General features: G+C 46.9%; 1 protein-coding gene across 1 annotated transcript in view; it reads left to right on the top strand.

The window, feature by feature from the left end:
• The window catches only part of RHOQ (ras homolog family member Q), a 38,201-nt gene that overhangs the window by 9,576 nt on the left and 4,471 nt on the right, over window positions 1-24,154 (top strand). Inside the window, exons 3-4 of the mRNA XM_036121671.2 lie at window positions 21,359-21,523; window positions 21,831-21,926. Of these exons, the coding sequence (XP_035977564.2) occupies window positions 21,359-21,523; window positions 21,831-21,926 (261 nt within the window). The remainder of the gene's footprint in view (window positions 1-21,358; window positions 21,524-21,830; window positions 21,927-24,154) is intronic.

The raw sequence follows: 24,154 nt of genomic DNA, 5'->3' as shown, positions 1-24,154 counted from the left end.
CGGCTCTGTCCATAGGAGACCAGCTACTCCTGGGAGCTCAGCTCCATAGGGGTTCTCCAAGTTGATTCGTTGGTGCAGAAAGTGCCCAGATTGAATTCTTCCATGTACTAGATGCTCAGCAAAAGTTTGAATTACTGCCCTGGTTCCCAGATGTGCTCCTCGAACCGAAACCCATCTCGCAGGAACTTGTTAGAAATCCGGTTTCTTAGGCTCCACCGCAGACCTCCTGAATCGGAAACTCGGGGACAGCTCTGTCACAGCAGACCCTCCGGGGGATTCTGACGCACGCTGAAAAGTCAGAGCCACTGAGTTAATGAATGTTTGTGTACTTACTGTCTCCTCAGAGCAAGCCGCCTCCCCTCCGCCCCTCCCCTGTCCCCCCACACCCCCCCACCACATATATACCACACACATGCACACCACACACACACACACCACATACACACCACACACACATACCCCTTCACACACACACACCATACACATACACACATACATACACCACATGCACACCACACACACCCCTCACCCCACATATACACCCCCTCACACACACCACACACACACTGCCTACACACACCACACATATACACACATACTATATACATACACACCACACACACACACATTTACATGACACACATAGACACACCCCCCACACACACATACACACACACACATTCCCCCCAGACGTACGTGCATACACCGTACATACTGTGCACACACACACACACAGACCTCACACACACACACACACCCCCACCTCGTACACTGTCCCTGGAGTACAGGGAACATAATTTATTCACTTTTTACCCCCCACCCCACCACATACACCTCCACATACCCTATTTCTAGTTTGTTTGTTTTTTTTTTTTTAAGATTTTATCTATTTATTTGAGAGAGAGAGAGAGAGAGCACAAGAGGGGAGAGCGGGAGAGGGAGAAGCAGACCCCCTGCTAAGAGGGAGCCCGATGCGGGACTCGATCCCGGGACTCCAGGATCATGACCTGAACCGAAGGCAGTCGCCTAACCAACTGAGCCACCCAGGCGCCCCCTATTTCTGGTTCTTTACACAGGGCTGGGACTCTCCATATTTGTTGGGATGAATCGAAGCCGCCTACTTAGCTTGTCTGGTGCCGACGGGGCCAAGGGCACTATCAGAAGAAATTTGAAACAGAACTTCCTAAACTGCCCTTGACTCCACTGATGTGCTGTCTGGCCCAGGGCTGTGCACATAGTAGGCTCCACTGGTATTCCTTGATGAGGTCTAAGTGCCAAGGCATTTTGTCTCCTGTGCATTAAGTGGCTAGACAGATTGGGGCCTGGGCCCTGCTCTGTTCACTGTAGCTGAGGTTAGCACTCCGGGTGGTGACAGACCTGCCCCTGAGGACTAGGCCAGTTTGGTGTGTGCTAAATTAGTTCCAAAGCAACAGATGGGCTATGACGTCCTTTTGTATTAAAACTCCTCAGGCAGGTCACCAGGAGCGGTTGGAGGAAGGGCTGTTACTCAGACATGCATCTGGGCCGTAATTAGTCTGGCTGACCAAAGCTTTCTGTGTAAGTCTCCTCTTCCATTCTCCTGGCCGGCTGACCTTCCTTCCTTCCTTCCTCCCTCCCTCCCTCCCCTCTCTCTCCCTCCCTCCCTCTCTCTCTCCCTCCCCCTCCTCTCTTTCTCTTTCTTTTTTTCCAAACTTGTTTCAGTATAGAAAAACCATCCTCTTTCACATGGCATAATGGTTGGGATTATAAATGTGTTGGCTCAAATTATGCCCCCTCTAAGAGCTGCCAGGGAGAGAGAGAGAGAACATTTACTCCTGATGGTCCAGTTCAATTAAAATGGAAGCTCACTTTTCAGCTTACTTTTCAAAGGGCTGTCTTTGAAAAGGCACTTTTCCCAGCTTACTTTTCAAAGGGCTGTCCTCCCCAGTGAGCTGGCTCAGGGCTCACATTTATTACCTTAAGGTGTTTCTAGTGGGCCCTGGCTCTGGAGGGATGCTGGATGTGAGGGGCAACAGGCGAGAGAGGTGGCAGGCTCCCTGCTTCCTTCAGACCCGGGGTGGGGGTGTGGAAAGACTGAAGCCTTCATCCAGGTCTCTGTCCAGCCTGCGGAAAGTGAGAAGGTCCTTCTGAGGTTGATGCACCCTATGACCTCCTTCCTCCTCTGTGACTCCAGCCATCTTGCAGTTGAACCCTTTCTTTGAATTTCAATGGAGAAATTGTCTAGAGGTCACAGTCCAGCATTTGGTCGTATTCATGTCGAACTCTTTCCTCGGCACCCAGATTATAAGCCCCCAGAGGGGGACTACCTGTGGTGCCCAGCACTTAGCACGAGGTTGGGGGATCCCAGCAGGAGCTAGGTGAGCGTGAGATTTAGGGGACTCCGTTGGAAAGATTATTGTGGAAAGAACCTTTCCAGTGAGAACAGCTCTGATCTGTCTGGACATTATGGAAGGTCTTTAAAATCAGATTATAGGTGGTCATTCTAAAGCATTGCCCATTTAAGCATAATAGAACTCATTTCTTAACTCATAGAGCCCATTAGCACAAAGGCTGCCAGGTCTATTTGGATAAAATATTGACCAGGATGTGAACTGTTCTCCAGCAAGTCTGGATCTATACGAGTCTGGCAGTGTGTTTTATGTCAGGTGTCCCTCCAGAGTGTGTCCTGTGGCACTCTGTTAGCTGCAGGGGGAGGGGAGAGTGAGTGGGTTGACTTGTTCAGCTCGGCCTGGAGAGGAGGGGACACACGCATGCTGCCTGCTCCCCTGCGGGGAGCTGTGACATCCTGCTGCCCGACCTCACGGAGCAGTGTGGAAGCATCACAGCCTGGGCAAGCTGGTGTTACAAAGCACGGGATCCCTCAGAAATTCCTCATGGACCAAACCGTTGGGTGTATAAGTTTTACTTCTCCTTCCTTCTCAAAAATTGAGATATAACTCACATTCAGTGGATTTTATATATTTACAAAGTTGTGCAACCATCACCACTATTTAATTCCAGAACATTCTCATCATCCCCCAAAGAAACCCTATACCCATTAGCAGTCACTGTCCATTCTCCTGTCCCCCCCAGCCCCTGGCAACCACTAAACTACTTTCTGTCTCTATAGACTTGCCTATTCCAGACATTTCATAGAAATGGAATCATGCCCTATGCAGCCTTTTCTGTCAGGCTTCTTCCCTCAGTGTAATGTTTTCAAAGTTCATCCATATTATAGAATGTATCGGTAGTTCATTCCTTTTTATGGCTGAATAATTCTTGTCTTTCCTTTTTATTCCTTTTTGTCAGCTTTATTACAGGGGCACTCTGCCCCAGGCTCTGGGAACCCGTTTTTGGGTGCCGAGGCAGAAAGTCAAACTCTGTTGCACGTGCACCCCTTGCGCTGTCTTCACCCTTGCCTCAGGGAGGGGTGGAGCTGGTCTCCCGTCTCCCCTTCCAGGCTCCCGTTCCATCTGTACCTCTGTTCATAATGTGGTCTCCCGACCCCCACCCACACCTTTATATCTTTAGTCACCAGATCTAAGAGTATCTGTTAAACACACGTGAGGTGAGGAATAAAGACCCATCAGATAGGCATTTAGAGTCCAGTAGGAAGAGAAGATGTATACAGATGACCAAAACACAAGTAGAAATGTGATAGAAAAGAAAGAGAAAAGCAAGCAGTGTGATGTGCCAAGAGAAGGTGGAAATGGTAGAACGTGAGGGGTGACATAAAGGTGTCTTGGCCACTTGCCCAGAGCCTCACAGATAATGGGGCCATTGAGATTCAGAAACACAATCCAGGCGCTCACGGATCATTGGTTCCATGGGTCTGATTTGTGTTAACTCGTAAGAGATCCAGACATAAACGAAGTTGCCAAAGGATTAATTTACCATGTGGTCTCGGTGGGAAAATAGACACAAGACATAAACCAAAAGCTCACAAAAGAAGCAGAGCATATAGTAGTTCCCCCCGCCTCCACCGTCCACGGGTTTGCTTCCTGAAGCTTCAGTCACCCGTGGTCACCTGCAGTCCGGAAGCAGCCTCCTCCTGACATACTATCAGAAGGGCAGTAATATCCTAACGCTCCGTCACAGTGCTGACTTACGTCCTCACCTCGCTGCATCTCATCACGTGGGCTACGCATCTCACGGCATCCCAAGAAGGAGGGCAAGTACGGCACAGTAAGATATTTTGAGAGAGAGACCACTTTGCATAACTTTCATTATGGTATATTGTTTTATCTCATTATTATTATTTTTTAAAGATTTTATTTATTATTTATTTGAGAGAGAGAGAATGAGAGAGAGCACATGAGAGGGGGGAGGGTCAGAGGGAGAAGCAGACTCCCTGCCGAGCAGGGAGCCCGACGCAGGACTCGATCCAGGGACTCCAGGATCATGACCTGAGCCAAAGGCAGTCGCTCAACCAACTGAGCCACCCAGGTGCCCTCATTATTAGTTATTGTTGTTAATTTCTTACTCTACCTAATTTATAAATAAACTTGATCATAGGTATGTGTGTATAGGTTAGTAGAGGGTTCAGTACTGTCTGCAGTTTCAGGCACCCACTGGGGGTCTTGGAATGTATCCCCATGGGTAAGTGGGGACTATAATAGCCAATGAACACACAAGACGCAGAGATATGCAAATAAAACCTTTTTATTTTACCTATCAAGTTGGACAAGATGGGAAAAATTGATACCCAGGAGTTAGGGAAGCTGATGCTCTGTGCACCACTGTTGGGAGTAAAAACGGACCCAAACTGTTGAGGGTTAATTTGGCAAAGATCACTTCAGTGATCCATTTCTATGAATTTATATGCAGGAAGCATCAGAGTACACAGAGATTTACATAAAATTATTTTTTCACAATGAATTTTATAATAGTGATAAATTATGAACACATCAATGCATAGTAAAAAGGGATTTGTTAAATGATAGCATGATGTGTATTAGGATAATCACAGCCATTAAAAACTGCTTTCAAGGGGCACCTGGGTGGCTCAGTTGGTTAAGCATCCGACTCTTGGTTTCGGCTCAGGTCGTGATCTTGCAATCGTGGGATCAAGCCCCACATCAGGCTCCGTGCTCGGGAAGGGGCGTCTGCTTCGGATTCTCTCTCTCTCTCTCTCAAATAAATAAATAAAATCTTAAAAAAAAAAATCTGCTTTCAGCAAATATTTAAAGATGGTGAAAAGGCTAATGATGTGTTATGTGTGAAAAAGGATTAAAACTATATATATATATAGCATGATTACAACTTCGAAAAATACCCATGAATGTCATATGTGAAGAAAAAAATTGGAACAAAACTGTCAAAATATTAGTGTTTGGCTCTAGGTGGTGATATTGAATATATTTAGAAATTTACTTCTCGAGGCACCTGGGTGGCTCAGTCGTTAAGCGTCTGCCTTCGGCTCAGGTCATGATCCCAGGGTGCTGGGGTCGAGCCCCACATCAGGCTCCCTGAAATTTCACAATCATGGGTTTTGGAGTAGGGTCTAGCTGGCTATCGTGGACCCTTTCAATCTGGAACTCATGTCCTTTGGTTCTGAGAAATTTTCTTGGTTTATTTCTTTGATCTCTTCATTTCCAGTTGATCTTTTCTATTACACTACAACTCCCAGTATTTAAATGTGGGAGTTCTTGGGCTGGTCCTCTAATTTTTTTTTAATATTTATCCCCTGTTTTTGCTCTATTTTGGGGAGAGTTCCTCCATTTTATCATCCACCCCTTCTATTATTTCTTTAAATGTGATTCTATTTTTAATTTTTAAGAGCCTTTTCCTGTTCTTTAGACGTTCCTTTTTTTTTCCCCTTTGGCATCTTCTAGGTCTGGTTTGTTTTGCTTTTTTGATTGTCTTTTCCAATTTCTCTGAGGATATTAATAATAGTTACTCAAAACTTTTGTTCCCTGCATAGTATCACATTTTGATCTGTCTTTTTTTTTTTTTTTGTTTTTTTTTTTTGTTTTTTTTTTGTTTTTTTTTAAAGATTTTATTTATTTATTTGACAGAGAGAGAGACAGCGAGAGAGGGAACACAAGCAGGGGGAGTGGGAGAGGAGAAGCGGGCTTCCCGCCGAGCAGGGAGCCCGATGCGGGGCTCGATCCCAGGACCCTGGGATCACGACCTGAGCCGAAGGCAGACGCTTAACGACTGAGCCACCCAGGCGCCCCTTGATCTGTCTTTCTTTTTTTTTTTTTTTTTTTAAAGATTTTATTTATTTATTTGAGAGAGAGAGAATGAGAGAAAGCACATGAGAGGGGGGAGGGTCAGAGGGAGAAGCAGACTCCCTGCCGAGCAGGGAGCCCGATGCGGGACTCGATCCAGGGACTCCAGGATCATGACCTGAGCAGAAGGCAGTCGCTTAACCAACTGAGCCACCCAGGCGCCCCTTGATCTGTCTTTCATGGTCGTTCCTCAGAGGTCCACTTGTTCTTATGAGATGGAACTGGGGCATGTGGGAAGCTCTGTGTGTGAGCGAAGCTGGCTGACTCTGGTCCTTACTGAAGGTCAGGGTTCCCCCCCCCAGCACTCTTGATATTTGGGGCTGGAAAATTCTTTGTTGTGGGGAGCTGTCCTGTGTACGGCAGGGTGTTTAGCAGCCCCCGTGCCTCTTCCCACAGGGAGGTGCCTGGAGCACTCTGCCCCAGCCATGACCATCAAACATGTCTCCAGACATGACGGAATGTTCCCTTGGGGCACCATCACCCCTCACTACCCCTGACACCGCAGTTGAGAACTGCTAGAGGCGAGCTGTCGGGGCCTTTTCACTGGGGAATCTTTAACATCAGATTTTGGTCTCTCCCCTTGGGCTACTCATATTCCTTAGAAAGGAATCTTCCTCTCTCCTGTCTGAGGGGTTCACGCACAGCTGCCACCGTTCTGGGAAGGGAGTGCCGGAAGCAGAGTAGGGGTCTTAATTTTTAGCATGTGTCCTGACCTTGTGTTCAGTGTGTTCAACTGGACCTTGCGTCCCCCCCGCCACCCCGATCCAGGGAACCCTCTGTTCTACCCTCTCCAGACACTAACTCCCCCTGCCTTTTGTCGGGGTTCGGGAGAGTGCTCACCATGATAGAGCATGGAACCTGGGATTTAAGTGCTGCATAAGCAGACTCACTTCATCCCCTTGTTGTGGCTCCCGCTTCAATCCACCTGCAGGTGAACAGGCCGCTGCAGTTCCCACACCTTCAGGGGGTTCTGTCTTTAGGGGCTTCCTACCTTTCCCCTCATTGCTGCCCTTCTGAGTCTGCTAAGTCAAGTCCCACTCGTTCTTCTACCTCCCAGCTTCTAGAATTGTTTTGCTCTTGTCTCCTTTCCTGTTTGCTTTGTCCCTCTGGCTTTATGCCTTTTGTCTTTCTTTTTTTTTTTTTTTAATTACCATAATGTTAGAGGATTTGGGAGCAATCAGAGATAAATGCGTGTGTTCAGTTGGCTGGGATTTAACTAAAGTCATCCCGTTTTTTTTTTATATAACTAGAAAACAGAAATATGAAGAACAAAGTTATAGTGATAGATATTCTTTCCGGCGCCTGCTATCCATCGTAGCTTTCCTTAGCATCACGGGACTTGGGAAAATGAATTCAGAAGAGGCTTGCTTGGGATGGAGGCTGTGGAGCACACAGAATTAGAAATCTTAGAGGAAATGTATATTTTATCCGGGCCCTAGAACCCAGTGATGAACTTTTCCTTCCACACGAGAGTGTGGCTTTCTAGTGACCGGGCTGTGTGTGTCCACCACGGCCAGCGTCTTACCGTCGGCAGAGCTAGGCGGACGCTGAGATTCTAATTATGCAGTTTCTCCTCTGCTGGACTCTGTGTAGAGTCTGTGTAGACCACGACTTTTCAGTTAACCTATTTTTCAGCCAGGCCAAAGCACACTGTATCAGGTTACGGCTTTCTTTAGTTACATTCTAGTCCCCTTGATTGGATTTGGGTGTTTTCCAGCGTGACCCATACTGCAGATGACTAATAACAGTTACGGTTTGATTTTCATTAATCTAATTCTCAAAATGCAGCCTTATGTCGGATTATTAGGGTGCCCTACCATAGTTCCCTTGATTTATTCACCATACCTACAGGTGTTAATGACAGTGGGAGGCGGGCAGGAGCACTTCCAGCTCTGGGGACAGGCAGTTTTCTTAGAAGAGAAGATGACACCTGTGTATGGGGTGAGGAGGGGACACAGGTAGGACAAGGTACCCCAGGCCAAGAGAAAACACAGAGGGAGACGCACAGGCAAGCAGCAGACTGCCTCCACTGGGTGGTCACCAGGGAGGCCGGTAGATGTAAGTTAGGAGAGAGTCGGCCGTCCGCCGTGGTTAACCTCCAACACCAGGCTGAAGGGCTTGGACTTTCTAAGGGGTGCCGTGGGGGGCAGGGAAGTCTTCTGAAGGTCTATGCCACGGTGGCAGACTAAGAGAGAAACATTAGGGCGTGTGGATTTTTCCATGCAGCCTTTTGTAGTCCTCAAGGGCGGACGAATTGTCTCCCCTCTGAATTCCTGTGCCCCTTAGCACATACGTCTCCTGTCATTAATTCTGTGCCTACATTTGAGGCCTTCTTTGGACTTGTTGATCCCATTTAGCCACAACAACCACCTTATGAGGTAGGTGATATTATCTTCCTGTCCTTTTTTTTTTTTTTTTTTTTTAAATGGATGAGAAAACAGACCCAGAGACACTGAAAGAACTCTTAAGGTTACACACACGGCCCATGAGCGGCAACGCTGGGCCTCAGACCAGGCCCTGTGGCTCCACGTCTGTAATTCAGTTTTCTAGGGCCTTCCGCCTGCTGCCAGTGTCTTACTAGATCGCCTAAGTCAGCCGGTGCCTCCCTGAAGGGCGAGGCGTGCTTTGATTTTCCAGGCAGCACATGACACATGCAGTGAAGGAGCTGAGGTGCTGGACTGGGGGCTCCGACAGGACTCACCTGAGGGGGAGCACCGGGTGAGCTCGGAGTGGGCACCACGCAGGTCCCTGTGCAATCTGACCAGACCGTAGGGCCCACGCCTCTAAGACTGAAAACCACGCTCCCCCCCACCGACCCACCAGCCAGCCCCCCTGCCCCCCGCCCCACCCGACTGTCCCACCACTTCAGCTGGTGCCCTGGGCGCAGCGGCTGTCCTCGGTGCCCGGGGAGGGCGGGGTCACAGCACCTGTCCCCGCGCTGCCTCCAGGGTTCCGTGAGGATACCCGAAAGAGAATGGATGCCTGGAACCACGGGAATGACCACGTACCTGGTGCTTTTGTCCCCAAGTTTCGCTGTTGCCAGCTTCCTGGTCGGCCGGGAGCACTCCATCTCTTTAATTTCGTTTCCCCGGCTCCCAGTTTGCTTCCGCACATGCCCCAGCTGCCCAGCCAGGTTCTGGGCAGTGGGAGCGCCTGCTTCTGGGTTGGCCGAGCCTCTCGGAACACATGGGATTGCTGGTGCAAACGTGCGTCCGGCTACCGTTTCACAGCGAGCCGCCGAAAACTGCCCGCGGCTGTGTGCGCCACGAGCCTGCAAGGCCCCAGCGGCCGTGCCACCGCCCACGTGCAATGCAGTTTCAATAAAATGCACGGCTCTGCCCCAAAGTGGCTGAAACTGAGTGCAGAAGGAGCCCCACTGCGCATGGCCATAAGCTAGCCGCCACCACGTTTGCCGGGAGCCTTTCCTACTGTATGGAGCTCATTCTCATTCAGCCTTCCCGATGACGCTTAGTCCATTCTGTAGGTAAAGGAAAGAAGTGGGAAGTAACACAGCTCGGAAGCCTGTGATTCAGAGATTCAAAAAGTCTGTGTCCAAAGCCTACGATCTACAGCCTGGTCAAAACAAAGGGGCCAGGAGGGGCCTAAAGTAGTTGTTAGGACGGCAGTCCTGCCTCACTTCTGCCCCACTCTCCTGGGCCTCTGGACGCGGGATGAGCTTCTCCGAGCCTCGGCTTCCTCCTCTGTCAAGTGGGAGCTGCTCGATCTCATAGGCTAGTGGTGCAGGGTCAGTGGGGAGCTGGCGTTGGCGTGAGAGTGGGAGCAAGCCGCGCTCCTCAGGGCTGGGAAGTGAAATAAGGCTGGAGCAAGGTGGTGCGATTATGTGCTACGGGCCTGGCAGACTCTGGTCGGGAACCTTCCGTAGTCCAGAGCTGGAGGGGGGCAGGTGAAGGAAGTGATGCAGGACAGGTAGAGTGGGGGTAAGCCATGCTCAACACCGTGGAGGAGTGTAGTGGTGATCTAACTCAGGTCCCGAGGAGTTGATGCGTTGGGTGTTTCTGCCCTGTGCGGCACCTCTCTGAATTTCAAAGAAATCTCTGTGAGAGTGTGCGTGTATGTGTCTGTGTGTATACGTGTGTGTGTGTGCACGTAGGCACAAGGGCCCTGCTTTGCATACTTGTGGACCTGTGTGTATTTTTCTGAAATTAAGGTGAAGTTGATAGAACATAAAGTTAATCATTTTAAAGAGCACAATCCAGTGGCATTTAGTACATTCACAGTGTTGCACAACCAGCACCTCGATCTAGTTGCAAAACTGTTCATCACCCTAACGTAAATTGTGTTTTTTCAAGGGTCTGTTCTGTGAAAGTGTATTTGTGAACTACATTAGGTTGTCCTGATTTAACTGCCCGCCCAGAAGTCTTCCCCGTCTCAGATGGCAGATTGCACCGTCTGTTTGGCCAAGGAGCGTGGTTCAAGTACTCAGATTCCAAATGGGCCTGTTAGTCATGGTTTAACTCCTCCGTGCAGTTTGGCTGCCTCATTCTGGACATGGAGAAAACCAGCATTTCAGGCTTAATCAGAGTGTAGTTCCTGGGGTCTTCTCTTGCTGCTTGGCTGCTTGTTTTCTAGTACATTAAAAGCCCAGGAGTAGGTATATATGTCAATGAGTGTCTTCAGGCTTCGCAAGCGTCTTCCCTGGCCTCCGAGGCAGAGAACGGCAGGTGTTAGTCCACAGCTGAGGAAGATTGTGCTTCCCCTGGATTTGGCTCGTCTCTAACTCCCAGTTCTCTGTTGGCTATCTGTGCTCCATGTGTGGTCCCCCGAACCCCGGCTGTGGGAAGCCCAGGTGACCTGTAGCCCAGATGTTGATGGGCCCCTGGCAGTGTCAGTCCTGATACTCACATACGACTCCCTCTGTGTGGCTAGTCCCGGGGTAGCATACTCCAGTGTGATACAGGGACCACAGCACTGGCTGATGTAGAGGGGAGTCCCCACATAGTCTCCATGAGCTGCAGAGATGGGGCCAGTGAGCGGCAAATCCTTATATACTGATGGGAGTGGATGGAGGAGGGAGAGAAAGAGACGAAGAGGAGCAGCAGAAGACGGAGGAGGGGGTAGCTACCTTGGATGATCTAGGGAATACTTATTGTGATCAGACTTCTTGGGTCCTGTACCCATCCAAATATCAGTGACCACGACCCTGGGGGCAGGGAATGAGCCCCTTGGAAAATCCAGGGGCTACTTCATTCTGATTGGACAACTTAGGTCAGGTGCCCACTCCGGAGCCAATGGCTGTGGCCGACCGTGGCGAATGGAACTCCATGATTGGCTGAGCCTAACCAGGAATTCTTCTAGCTAAGGATGGACTCCGAGGCTTTGCAGGCATGCGTCGGGGTGGAGGAGAGATGGGTCGGAACTAAGTCAGTTTTAGGAAGGGAGGAAGTAGAAGGATGCTGGGTAGGCAGTCAACAATACCCCCCTTCCCTAGGTAAAACAGATGTCCAGACAATGAAAAAAAGGCCGCGGTGAAGAGCAGTAGCAGGGCCTAACGTGCTGAAAGTATCTCGGTCTGAGGCTCTGCTACGTCAGAGCTCCGTTGTTCGGGGGGGTGGGTTGGACCCCTCGGTGCATCACAGGAAAATCGCCCTGCTCGCAGGAGGCGGTTTGATTCTTGGCTGAGGGCGGTGCCAGCAATGTTGCTGGAGAATTCAGACACTTGATCCACCTTCTGCGGCTTTGTAGCCAGCCCAGTGCAAGCCAGCCGCGATCTGGCTGCAGTGGACCTTTTGGACTTCGCCTTCCCACACAGCACCCTCGTTCATTCAACAGGAATTTAGTAAGCAGCTACTATAAGCCACGCTTTGAACTGTCCCCTGCCCTCAGGGGGTCTATGGAGGATACAGATAAGGAGGGAGGCAGTCCAGTTCTAGCACAATGGCGGGAGGGGCCCAGGGTGCTGAGGAAGCACAGAGCAGTGGGTGGTTAATCGAATTGTGGGTTCAGAGAAGGTTTATTGGATGCAGAGATTTTTAGACCAGAGCTTGGAAGATGAATAGGAGCCGCCCAGGTAAAGGAGTCTGGGAGGGGAAGGACAGTGAGGGGCTGGGCAAGGGCTGTCTTACTGGGTATCGGGTCGTCTCCGGGTCTGGCTCGGGCCTGATTGCATGGTGGTATCTTGTACTGAGATGAGGAACACAGCAGGAGTTGGACATTTGAGGGAGAAGAAATGATTGTAGTGCAGAAATGTCGAATTTGGGATGCTTCTGATTCAGCTAAAAGGAAGCATCTGGAGCTAGGTCTGACACTCAGAAGGCAGAGAACTCCTCCACATATACTTTTCTGACTGTGTACTTGACATCTCAAGCTTAACACATCCAACACTGGCCTCTTGAGTTTTCTCCCTCATGTGCTTCTCCACCCACAGGCTTCGTCATCCCTGTCCAAGACCATCCATCCAGCTGCACAAGCTGAACCCTGGATTCTTCCAGAGACCTCCCTGACCTTCAGCCCCACATCCAGCCCCTCGCCCAAGCCTGAGTCCATTTCCAGGGTAGATCTAGAATCCCCCGTTTCTCTAGCTGTATCATCTTCTCTTGCCCGAATTACTGTAATGGCCTTTCTCCGGTTCTCCTGTCCACCTCTAATTCATTCTCCACAAAGCAGCCTGAGTTGCCTTTTTAAAAAAACAAATTACATGACTTTTTTTCCCCCTGAACCTTTCCATAACTTTCCATTGCAGTAGGTTCTGATGGTCCAGGATGGCTCCCTCTCCAACCCTACCTTGTCTGTCACTCTGGCCTTTTCCCAGGACCTCAGTTGTCTGTCAGCATGATTCTGCCTCAGGGCTTTTGCACACACTGTCCTCTATCTGGCTCCTTAAACTGCCCCCCCCACCCCAGATCTCAGGTTGGATGTCTCTCCCTCCAAGAGGTCTTTCCTGACCCCCCAGACTGAATCTGGCCTCCCTGGTTATTTTCTCTCCCAGTACCTGGCTCCTTGTGTCTCAGAGCAACTATCCCGATCTGCATTTCTCGTCACTTCGGTCTCATTTTGTTAAATGCCTGGCTCAGTGCCTCAACTGTATGAGACCCATCTCCCCTTTTTATAACAAACATGTCTCCTTTCCTCATCCTCAGATGAAATCTACAGGAGGTGTACTCTCTACACATCATTTTAAATCAAGGTAACATCTTACGATATGAAGGAGAATAAAAGGAAAGTAATTCACAATAAAAATATTTATTTCAGCATTAAATTCCTAAGTTCCCAGGGCTGAGTACTACACAAATCACAATGAAGTAGTCAGATGCCTACACCTACAGCTGGAATTACCATGAATGCCCAGCTATCGAGGTTGACGAATATAATTGTGTTTTATTGGTGGTTCCACGCTAAGAGCGAGATTGCCAGGGCTGTGCAGTTTTCTACAAAGGTAAGCAGCTCCTATAATGTTTTGCACGAAATAAAGTACAGTCTACCTTTCTCCTTCAATTTGCACTGAAATTACCTTCCTAGAAAATTCATGAAAACCGTGCAACAAATACTTTGTGCTTTTATATACAACAGAGTTAGGTCCTGGATTCAGGTAATTATACAAGGGTCTTTCATGTTCATCAACGCCTGGCAGTAGACTCACCAATCCTGTGGGACCTGGGTCCGTTTTTCATTACACAGGTTATATAGCATGCTGGCTCCCATCCCTAAATGCCCGTAGAGGTCCCCCATTGGTGTTGACCATAGAAACACCCCTACGTCTCCAAAAGATCCCCCAACGTGGAGCAGTACTGCCCGAGCTGAGAGGCCCTTGCCTTCCCTCTGTTATCCTGCGAGCTCATGAGGGCCGGGGCCGTGTCTGTTTTTCACCGTAGCCTACACAGTGGCCAGCACCTAGCTGCTGGGTACTTGGTGGGACAAATGAATGAACAAATATTCCACCGCCATGAACTTTGTGCCGAGAAAACCCGAAAAGAAGTGTCCTGCATGGGAGTGTGCCCTGACATTTACCTTCTTTCTGCATGCCTTAGGCCAGCTGACCTCCGTTTCAGTGAAAGAGACGTGTAATTAGAGCCGCCGACGATGTAGAATTTCAGCTCTAAATCCTTTACAACAAGGGAAGTCACCTCGCTGTGCACAAAAGAAATCGCACCAGCTCTGAAGTTGTGGTTTGTCTTTTTTTGGAAAGTCAGGCGTGTGTGTTGAAGAGCTCAAAACACTTGACCAGCTCTCTCATTTATCTTAACATGTGTGTGCTATATTTATTCTCCCTTCACAGATGGGGAAATGAAGCTCGCCGAAGGGCCATATTTAGCCAAGTCTTGATCCTCTGCCTTGTGGGGTCAGCGCAGATAAAACAGAATCCTAGAGCTTGATTGCTAGCCAGTAGTTGAAACCTCCTCCCACATTAAATCTGTTACTAGGGCTGCCCCCGGGGGTGAACAGTGTTAGGCTGAGCATTTTGAACTGTGTGATGTGGCCATCCAGTGCAGGCCTCTCCTTTTGGAGATGAGGAAGTGTTGGGTCGTGAGGACGCGGTCAGGCAGAGCACACTGTCCTTCTGCTACCCCACGCCTCATTTTCTCTCCTTTCTCTCCAGCCCATCTGAACAGGACTTGGGATCAGTCAGGCGGTCAAAAGGAAGATAGTGATGGAACAGAGGCCAAAGATCCGGTTCACTAGCTCTCAAATAATCGTTAAATTAATTGGAAGACTGACTTATTACAAATCAAAGTACATGAAGATGACAGTTGCCAAAAATTAGAAGCTAAACCTTCCATTTCAAGAACTTTTTCACTAACAGCTACTCGGGCCGGTGATCTTACAAATTATACCACTTCACAACCGAACTAAAGATCAAAAAATACTAATAATAAAGCCAAATATTTGGAAACCTTTTGAAAACATTGACCTCTTAGGAATTTATAGCCCTTTAACAAAATTCTTTCTCCTTTCCCAGTGCTCTTTAGTTTAAGGAGAGGGGGGCAAATTCAATAAACTCATCACCGATGCTTGTTGAACCAACTTAACAAAATGCTCCCCAAAGGGACCCAACCCAGCTTCCTTGAAAGACAGAGTTATTTTCGGGGGGGGGCTAAAAAATGATGTTTTCATTTCACAGAGTTAAATGCAAAATGAGCTCAAAAGGTGACCCAAAAACTACACAAAGGAGACGGGGCTTCACAGACTACTATAACGGAGAATTACCGCAGAAGTGGTTCTAAGTTGGATTTCTGACAAAACACTTTTCATCTTCAGAAGCTAGCTGCAGTGCACGTGGCCTCTCGGATTTGGGAGAGCGCCCTTTGCGGGGTGGAGTGTTCCCAGAGCCAGGCCTGATACCTATTTTGGGCTTCTTAGTAGAAACACATGTTTGGATAGAGGTTGCTACTATGCGCTTTGGAAGTGACAGAGTTGCCCCTTCACGTTCCATAAGCCACCAGTCGTAAGGGCTGTTCTTACTTGGTTGTCTTACGTTTTATCTATCTCATAAAGGAGTCAGAAGCTGGTCTAGACTTCGGACATCTGGGGCTTGTCTGTTTTTGTTTGTTTGTTTTTAAGATTTTATTTATTTGACAGAGCGAGCACAGGCAGAGGGAGAAGCGGGCTCCCTGCTGAGCAAGGAGCCCGATGTGGGACTCGATCCCAGGGCCCTGGGATCATGACCCGAGTGAGCCTAAGGCAGCCGCTTAACCGACTGAGCCACCCGGGCGTCCCCTGGGGCTTGTCTGTTAAAGAATTCTCTGCTCTGGTCCCGCTTTTTCTGATCGTAGGTTGTGTACAGAGGAAGACTCTTGTAGGTTTTGATAAATGAGTATTTCCTCAGTTGAACTAACATCCTGGATTCTTTGGCGGTATAAGACATTCTTAGAGCACTTTATAGCCTTCAAAGCATTTGTCCCTGACATTCTCCCAGTTTGTGGCAGAGACACTAAGCCTCTAAGAAAGAAGTGAGTTGACCAAAGCCACGTGGCTGGCAGGTCGTGTCTGTACCTTTCTATTCAGTAGGGCACGACTAAATACTGCCTCTTCTGAGTCTTTTCTTAGCATCCCCTCATTACTGTAACTCTTAGTATTTACCCTGTTCTGACTTGTGATAAAGTGTTCACCTATGTTTGTTTCTCTTACCATAAACCCCCTCTGAGCAGAGACTGTTAGAAATGTTTGTGTCTTTCCCCATCTATCAGATTCTTCCTCTTTGGTGCCAGACTTCTGCGTGTGGCCACGCCAGCACCCCGACGTTGTCTTCTAGGCTGTGGCCTTGAGGTCCCCAAGGCACTGGTGAGGCCCACAGGCACGTCATGCACACCACTGCCTTGTTTTGGACATACAAATATGTTATGAGAGAGCTTTGCACATGTAATAAGGTGTCTTACAAATCAGATATAATCTGAATCTTGTCCTTCGTTGCCCTGATGATTGCACTTAGCACCATTGTGAGCACACAGTAGGTGCTTATTAATGTTTCTTGGATGAAGCATTTATATATTCCACCTACTCTAGTTTATGCTTTTCTTTCTTTCATCGTATATGACTACCTTTTTTTAAGATTTTATTTTTAAGTAATCTCTACACCCAACGTGGGGCTCGAACTCACAACCCTGAGATCAAGAGTCGAGTGCTCCACCGACTGAGCCAGCCAGGCGCCCTATGACTGTCGTTTTCTCTGTATACATCCTCAATTTCTCACAGAACTACAAGCTCCAGAGGGGACCGTTATTTCCTTTCTTTGTGTGTGTGTGTCTCCTTGGAACGTCTCCCATGCGGCATGGGCTCCGCGAGCCTTCGCTGACTGAGTTGAAAGGATCAGTGTGTGGTAGCACGCCAGCTAACAAGCTGTGGCCAGAACTACCCCGTCCACTGTGGGTGGTTTTGCTTCAGCTATATGTTTTGGATATGTATTTTAAATAGGCATACACGTCCTAAAAACACGGATTTTACACAGAATTCACAAAAGGAGGAGGGAGCACCCAGGTCCACAGGAAGCGGACCGAGGTGGTGCAGAAGTAGAGACGCTCACGGGCACCAGCGGCCGAGCTGTTTGTGAGGAGGGGGCTCCCGACCGATGGGCGTTTGCTGCAGTTCCCTGTTTCCTGTCAGGGCCCGTTTCTTCAGGTTCTTCTTGTTGGCGGACTCTGGTCAGGTTGTAAGTGTGTGATAGTTTTCAGGGGTTAAGGCTGTCATCATCACAGATCAAAGACTCTTAACAAGAATGGAGAGCCTAATCATGAAGCTCTCAGAACACAGTTTTGAAAAATTGGTAGCTCTGGGGCGCCTGGGTGGCTCAGGCGGTCAAGCGTCTGCCTTCGGCTCGGGTCATGATCCCAGGGTCCTGGGATCGAGCCCCACATCGGGCTCCCTGCTCTGCGGGAAGCCTGCTTCTCCCTCTCCCACTCCCCCTGCTTGTGTTCCCTCTCTCATTGTGTCTCTGTCAAATAAATAAAATCTTAAAAAAAATTAAAAAAATAAAAGTAAGGGCTGTTGTTCCATATTCAGCTTTCTTTGTGTCACCAAATTTCAGAAGTAAAGCTGGAGGTGAAAGGTGCTGTATGCTTCAGCCTATTTTCCTCCCAAATCTTCGTTGCACGTTGAGTTCACCCAAGATCCCGCACGGTGGCCATAAACAGTGTCATACAGTGACGCAGGGTACAGCATGCACAGGGGATAATTTATTTTTTTTTTCCTTTGCTATCTATGATTGGATTTCTAATTACTCAGGCTGAATAGAAGCAGAAAGGCCTCCTTCATATAATAACTGCAAATTATTTAGCCGCAGATGAGAGGCAGTAGTTCATTTTCGATAGTTCAGATATAAGAAGTAACATTGCCTTCCAAGGAGTTCTAAATATACTTGTCTTTGTTTTTGTTATAACCTCAGTCCATCACAGTTTAATTATTCCAACAAAATCTGCAATTTTACAAGTGTCTAGAAATGACTGGTCTAATTTCCTTCCTATGTGCCCGCATGTCTCTCATTGAGGAAAGTCTGTGAGTTATGGTTATGAAAGGGATCTGTACAACAGACCTATGTTCTATGGAATATTTGTGTTAATGTTATTAAGCATTTCTAGAGGGCTTTGCATTCACTTACTTTTTTTTTTTTTTAAATATTTTATTTATTTATTTGACAGAGAGAGAGATAGTGAGAGCAGGAACACAAGTAGGGGGAGTGTGAGAGGGAGAAGCAGGCTTCTCGCTGAGCAGGGAGCCTGATGCGGGGCTCGATCCCAGGACCCTGAGATCATGACCTGAGCCGAAGGCAGACGCTTAATGACTGAGCCACCCAGGTGCCCCACTCTTTATTTCTTGTAATCCCCTTCTAGAGAAAGAATGCACATTCTATTTCTCTGATGAGGTAAATTTGCTTGAAAAGTAAAATTTTCATTAAAAAATCTAATTTGATTATTTATTTATTGGTTACATTTCAAATAGTCTTCAGGCTCTTGAGTTCCAAAATGACTAATTAGTACAATGGTAATATAGCATTCTCTTTCATTGATCTGAAAATTATACTGTCAAGAGACCTCAGTTTGATTGGTGTATTTTGATACCAGTGCAGAAAATGTTATTTCTCACAAAAGAGTTTCTTCTCTGCGGTGGGAGAGAGCTGCGAAGCCAGCCCTGGTGTGAGACAGAGGGGACCCTGCGTGGATTTGCAGAGGAAAAAGGGAATCAGTTTCCCGTGGGATGAAGGATTTATGTTTAAGCACCAGGAGAATTCTTTGCATGTGCCTGGCACGATGCCGAATGCTTTTGTTGCATGATTTCATTTATTCCTCAGAATCCTGAGATAGTATCCTCATTTCTCATTCTGTGAAAATGGGCTATTTAAATATGGATGAGAGATTTTTAACAAGAGCACCCACCTATTCATTGCCTGGCCACGCTGAGCACACGTTTGCTCGGGAACCTAGAGTTGCCAGGTAGAATGCTAAGATGGGTGCTGTCCCTGCTTCCCCTCATGGCCGTTACTTATTCCACGCACCCATCCTACTGCATAACACTCAAACTAAATTGTAAAAATGTGTTACATTTTTTCATGGTAGCCCTCTTAAAGTAACAGGCTGGAGTACAATGTGTTCTACACCCACGCTACCTGATTTCTTCATTAATTAACGCCATTCATTAATGCCAGAGCACTGCTTTCTTCAAAACCAGTTAGAGGGCCCCTGGTTTAAAAATAAAGGGCAGGGGCGCCTGGGTGGCTCAGTCGTTAAGCGTCTGCCTTCGGCTCAGGTCATGATCCCAGGGTCCTGGGATCGAGCCCCGCATCGGGCTCCCTGCTCAGCGGGAAGCCTGCTTCTTCCTTTCCCTCTCCCCCTGCATGTGTTCCCTCTCTCTCTGTGTCTCTCTGTCAAATAAATAAAATCTTTAATAAATCAATAAAAATAAAGGGCAAAGAAGATTGGGCATGGCATTTCCCCTCTTGTCCTGTTACAGCCAGCACCTGAGAAACCTTCCACTGCCCCCGGCTCCAGACTGCAATTATGCTTTTTGAAAGCGTCAGAGGGAAACAGAAGGGTTAACTCCCAAGTCAAGAGTTTGAGACTGGTTGGCTCAGTCTTTAAGCGTCTGCCTTCCACTCAGGTCATGATCCCAGGGTCCTGGGATCGAGCCCCGAGTCAGGCTCCCTGCTTCTCGGGGAGTCTGCTGCTCCCTCTCCCTCTGCTCCTAGCCCACTTGTGCTCTCTCTTAAATAAATAAAATCTTAAAGAAAAAGAAAAATGTCGGAAGATGACATGAAAGGAAAGTTGTCCCATGAGGGAAATGCTACAGCTAAACCGTGAGCGGAAGGTATTTTTAATACTCCTTCAGTTCTGCATTCATGCAGTTTTAGTTGTGAAGGGGTGGTGGCCCGAGGCAAAGAATAAAGCTTCCCTGAAACCAGAGGAGAATCTAACCACGAGAAAAATGGAGTCCTGACTGTTCACTCACCAGAATGGAAATAAGCAGAATATTTGTGTCATAGAAAGTAGTCTAAGCAAAATAGAATCTTCTGCCTTTTGTGATGGAGAAATCCTGAAACAGCCATCAATAGGACAGCCCTTCTGTGGAATTCAAAGCAGCAGTTTAAAATTATATAGTAAGCCAGGGGCACCTGGGTGGCTCAGTCGGTGAAGCATCCGACTCTTGTTTTCAGCTTAGGTCATGATCTCAGGGTCATGAGATCGAGCCCCCAGTTGGGCTCTGCGCTCGGGACAGTCAGCTTCTCTCTCTCTCTCTCTCTCCCTCTCCCTCTGCCCCTCCCCCCAGTCTCTCTCCCTCTCTAAAATGAATAAATCTTTAAAAAAAATAAAATTAGATAGTAGTCTTACATATTCTCGTTTGGAAAGCTCTCCAGGAGCTACTGCGGGGTGCAAAACAACATGGATCGCTTGATCTCTTCTATGTATAGATGTTTGAATATGTACAGTTGTAGGCTTATAGATGCAAAGAAAAGAACTGAGAAGGTACACCTGAAAAGACCTACATTTGGGGAAGGGAATGGAAATTGAAGAGGAAAGGGGGATTTTTGTGCATTTACTCTTTATGTTTCTATCTTTAAACTTGCACGCACGCGCAATTAAGAAAACAGTATCAACAGGGAAAGCAGTGATTTAAGGTCTCCGTGAAATGTGTAGTGGTTATGGTGTAGGTTCTGGAGTGAAACTGTCAGGGTTTGAGTCCCGTCTCCTTTCTATTGGCTGTACATGTTTACACAGGTTATTTAACTTCTGTGCCTCCTTTTCCTCCAGCGGAAAACAGGGATAATAGTACTTACATCATGTAGCTGTTAGGAGGATGAAATAAGGAATGCAGGGGAGAGCGTCTGGATCACGACCCGGCACGCAGCAAACATTCAGCATCTGTTAGTCATTATAAATTAGAATAGTCAGACGACTTCCAGCTTTAATCAATTCTTTGTGCAAACATCTCAGTTTAAAATGTTTCTAGTGACAGCTTTAGTAATCACGATGTATTTTCTCCAAGTTTCCTTGTGGTTGTTAATGGTATTTTCATTCTCTTAGCCCACTGTTAACCTCAAAAGGAAGAATAACAAACACAAATGGAATTATCTTGTTTCGTGTAGAGTGCCGCACGTTCTGTTTGTGGAATTCTCTTGACTTTGCTTCTTCGACCATGTAACCTTACGCACCTGTTATTAGTCAACTAAAGAGATGGAAATAATGAGGTTTTTCTCTCTTCCTTAGGAAGACTATGATCGTCTGAGGCCTTTATCTTATCCAATGACAGATGTCTTCCTTATATGCTTCTCTGTGGTAAATCCAGCCTCATTTCAAAATGTGAAAGAGGAGTGGGTACCGGAACTTAAGGAATACGCACCAAATGTACCCTTTTTATTAATAGGAACTCAGGTACGTCTGCTTTAATTTTACCCATTTAAGAAGAGTCTCTTTGGCCCATCTTGTGGTGTTGCTTTCAGACACGTAGTCTTAAGTTTTAGCAAAAGATATGCATGTTTAATCTCAGTTGCAAATTATAATAAATTCTATTTATTATAGAAAAATAATAATTTGGTAAAAGTAGTGCCCAAACTGGTTTTGAAAGTGAAGTTCATCTGTTTAATCTTTTTTGGGTATGGGGGATTAAATGGGACTCCATGTTTGATGTATCTTTAAAGACTTGTAACATTACGGGACATTATTGACCTTTCTTGATTAGATTGATCTCCGAGATGACCCCAAAACTTTAGCAAGACTGAATGATATGAAAGAAAAACCCATTTGTGTGGAACAAGGACAGAAACTAGCAAAAGAGGTAATGGAACCTTAACAGAATGTAAAAATGAACGTAAAAGCAGCTTGGGTAGTAATAGAAGCTGACACTGATTGTGCGTTTACTCTATGCCAGGCATTGTGCTGAGTGCTGTGCGTGCATTATCTCATTTAATCCTTGCACCTGCTCGCGCGGGTCTGACTACAACAAACGAGGGCTTGGCGATGTCAGATAACTTGTCAGGTCCCGTCCGTAATAAGTGGCAGAGCTGGGTTGCAGGGAAGACCTGACCGCAGAGCCCAGGCACGCACAGCTGCGTGACACTGCCAACAATATTTTCCTCTTAAGTTACCTGTAGAAAGAGGCGTCAGAAAAAGCCCTTTGAAATCTCTTAAATGTTTATAGTGTGCCAAAGCAGACTCTGTCTTCAGTTAAGACTCATGGAGTAGGTGGTAGAATGGCATATAGGATGAGTTTAAATCTGCAGCTAAAACCAAAAAATGATGGCTAGGTTTGAAAAGAAATGTGTTGAATGTTCTTCCAATCCTTTTATGAAAGAAAATATTAGCATTCTAAAAAATACACCACTGTGATGTGCATAAAGCTTTTAACTTCTGTTCTCCCTCGCCCTGAAGCTAGGCTTACTTTTCTCTCTGCCCCCTAACATTATTGGATCCTATTTTTTTAGATGTGACTCTAATAGGACCTTTGTGGAAACAGAATGTAATAAGGTCTTTTTAAATGTACTATCAGGAGGCAGAAGAAAGTGAGAAAACTTTTTGGAGAACAGTTTTTCCTAAAACAAAAGACAAATAGCTTCACTAACAAATCGCTTTAGAAATTCCATGCATTCAGTTTCATAATCTCAGGGAGAGAAAGGGATTTCTAAAATGTCATAGAGGTAAAATTGGTAAATGAAAATCTTGGTGATTTAACTACATAAAAATTTGATACATCAAATGCCAGAGATACAATTGAAAGTCATAAAACAAACTTGACATATGTGGCTGAAAAAATGGGTTAATATCTTAGTATACAGGAGTTCCTTACATATAAATTAATCAGAAAAAGACATGTATACCCCTGTAGAAAAATGGGCTAAGAACATTAATGGAAAATTTACCAAAAATACAGATTGCCATTGAATATAGGAAATATGTTCTAAGTCCTTCGTTGTCAAATGCAAGTTCAATTTCCGCCTATAAAATTGGCAAAAAAAAAAAAAGAAATTAATTATAATAGCCACTGTTCCAGGGGTGCAAGGAAATGGGCACTCTCGTATCGTTGATCATTGAGTAAAAGCCATCTTGATAATAGGCAAAAGCCTTAAAGTCATGCACACTTTTGATCAGGCAATTCCATATGTAGGAATTTATCTTAAAATAATTATTACAGATGTGCTTAAAGAGATGGCTACAAAGTTGCTGCATTGTTTATAAAGGCCAAAAAAAAAAAAAAAGAAAAAGCCCCCACATCTATTAAAAATTTATACTAACACAGCTATTGAGATATTTATATTTATTATGTAGTTTAAGGGGGAAAAAAGTGGTTGCAGAACACTAGGATCCCATTTGGAGGCCTGTTGGCAGCATTTGGGGCAGTGGGTTCCTGGGTTCCTTCTTAAAATACTTTCGCCCGGCCCCCTTGCTTGCCCTCTCCTGGTTCTGTCCCCTGGCAATGGCCTCTCCTCCGTGTCTCAAGTCCCTGTCTCTGCATGCTGGATGCCCAGGGATCAGCATGCGGCTTCTGGAACATCTCTTCTTCTGCAGCCACCCTCACCAGGCCCAGGTGAGCTGGTCGGTCTTGTGGTTTGAAAAGTCTGCCACTGAAGATTCCCAAGTTTCTATCTCCAGCCTGACCGCTTCCCTAAACTCTAGACTCGGTTATCCAGCTCTTCACCCAACAAGTCCATCTGGGTGGCTAAGCATCTAAAAATTAACATGTCCAAAACAGAATTCCTAATCTCCTCCTCCGTGCCTGTCCTCCCAGTTACTCAGCTCCAAAACCCTGAAGTCACGCTCGACTTTGCTCTCGCTCTCCTCCTGTGCAGGCAGCCGTGCGGCAGAAGCTCTTGTCCTACCTTCACAATCCATCCGGCATCCGCAGGCTCCTCACCGGCCGCTCCTCTAACAGGCTGGTCAGGCCCCCCTCTCTCTGGCCTGGATTACCGGAACAGCTCTGACTCACCTTTCTGCTTCTGTCTGTGACCCCATGTCAGTCTGTTCTCAACGCAGCAGCCTGAGTGAGTCTTTAAAAATGCAAGCTCCATC

The sequence above is a fragment of the Halichoerus grypus genome, chromosome 10 (assembly GCF_964656455.1).
Source record: "Halichoerus grypus chromosome 10, mHalGry1.hap1.1, whole genome shotgun sequence".
Taxonomy (NCBI): Eukaryota; Metazoa; Chordata; class Mammalia; order Carnivora; family Phocidae; genus Halichoerus; species Halichoerus grypus.
Note: the sequence above shows the minus strand (reverse complement) of the source record. Positions and strands in the feature narration are given on the sequence as shown.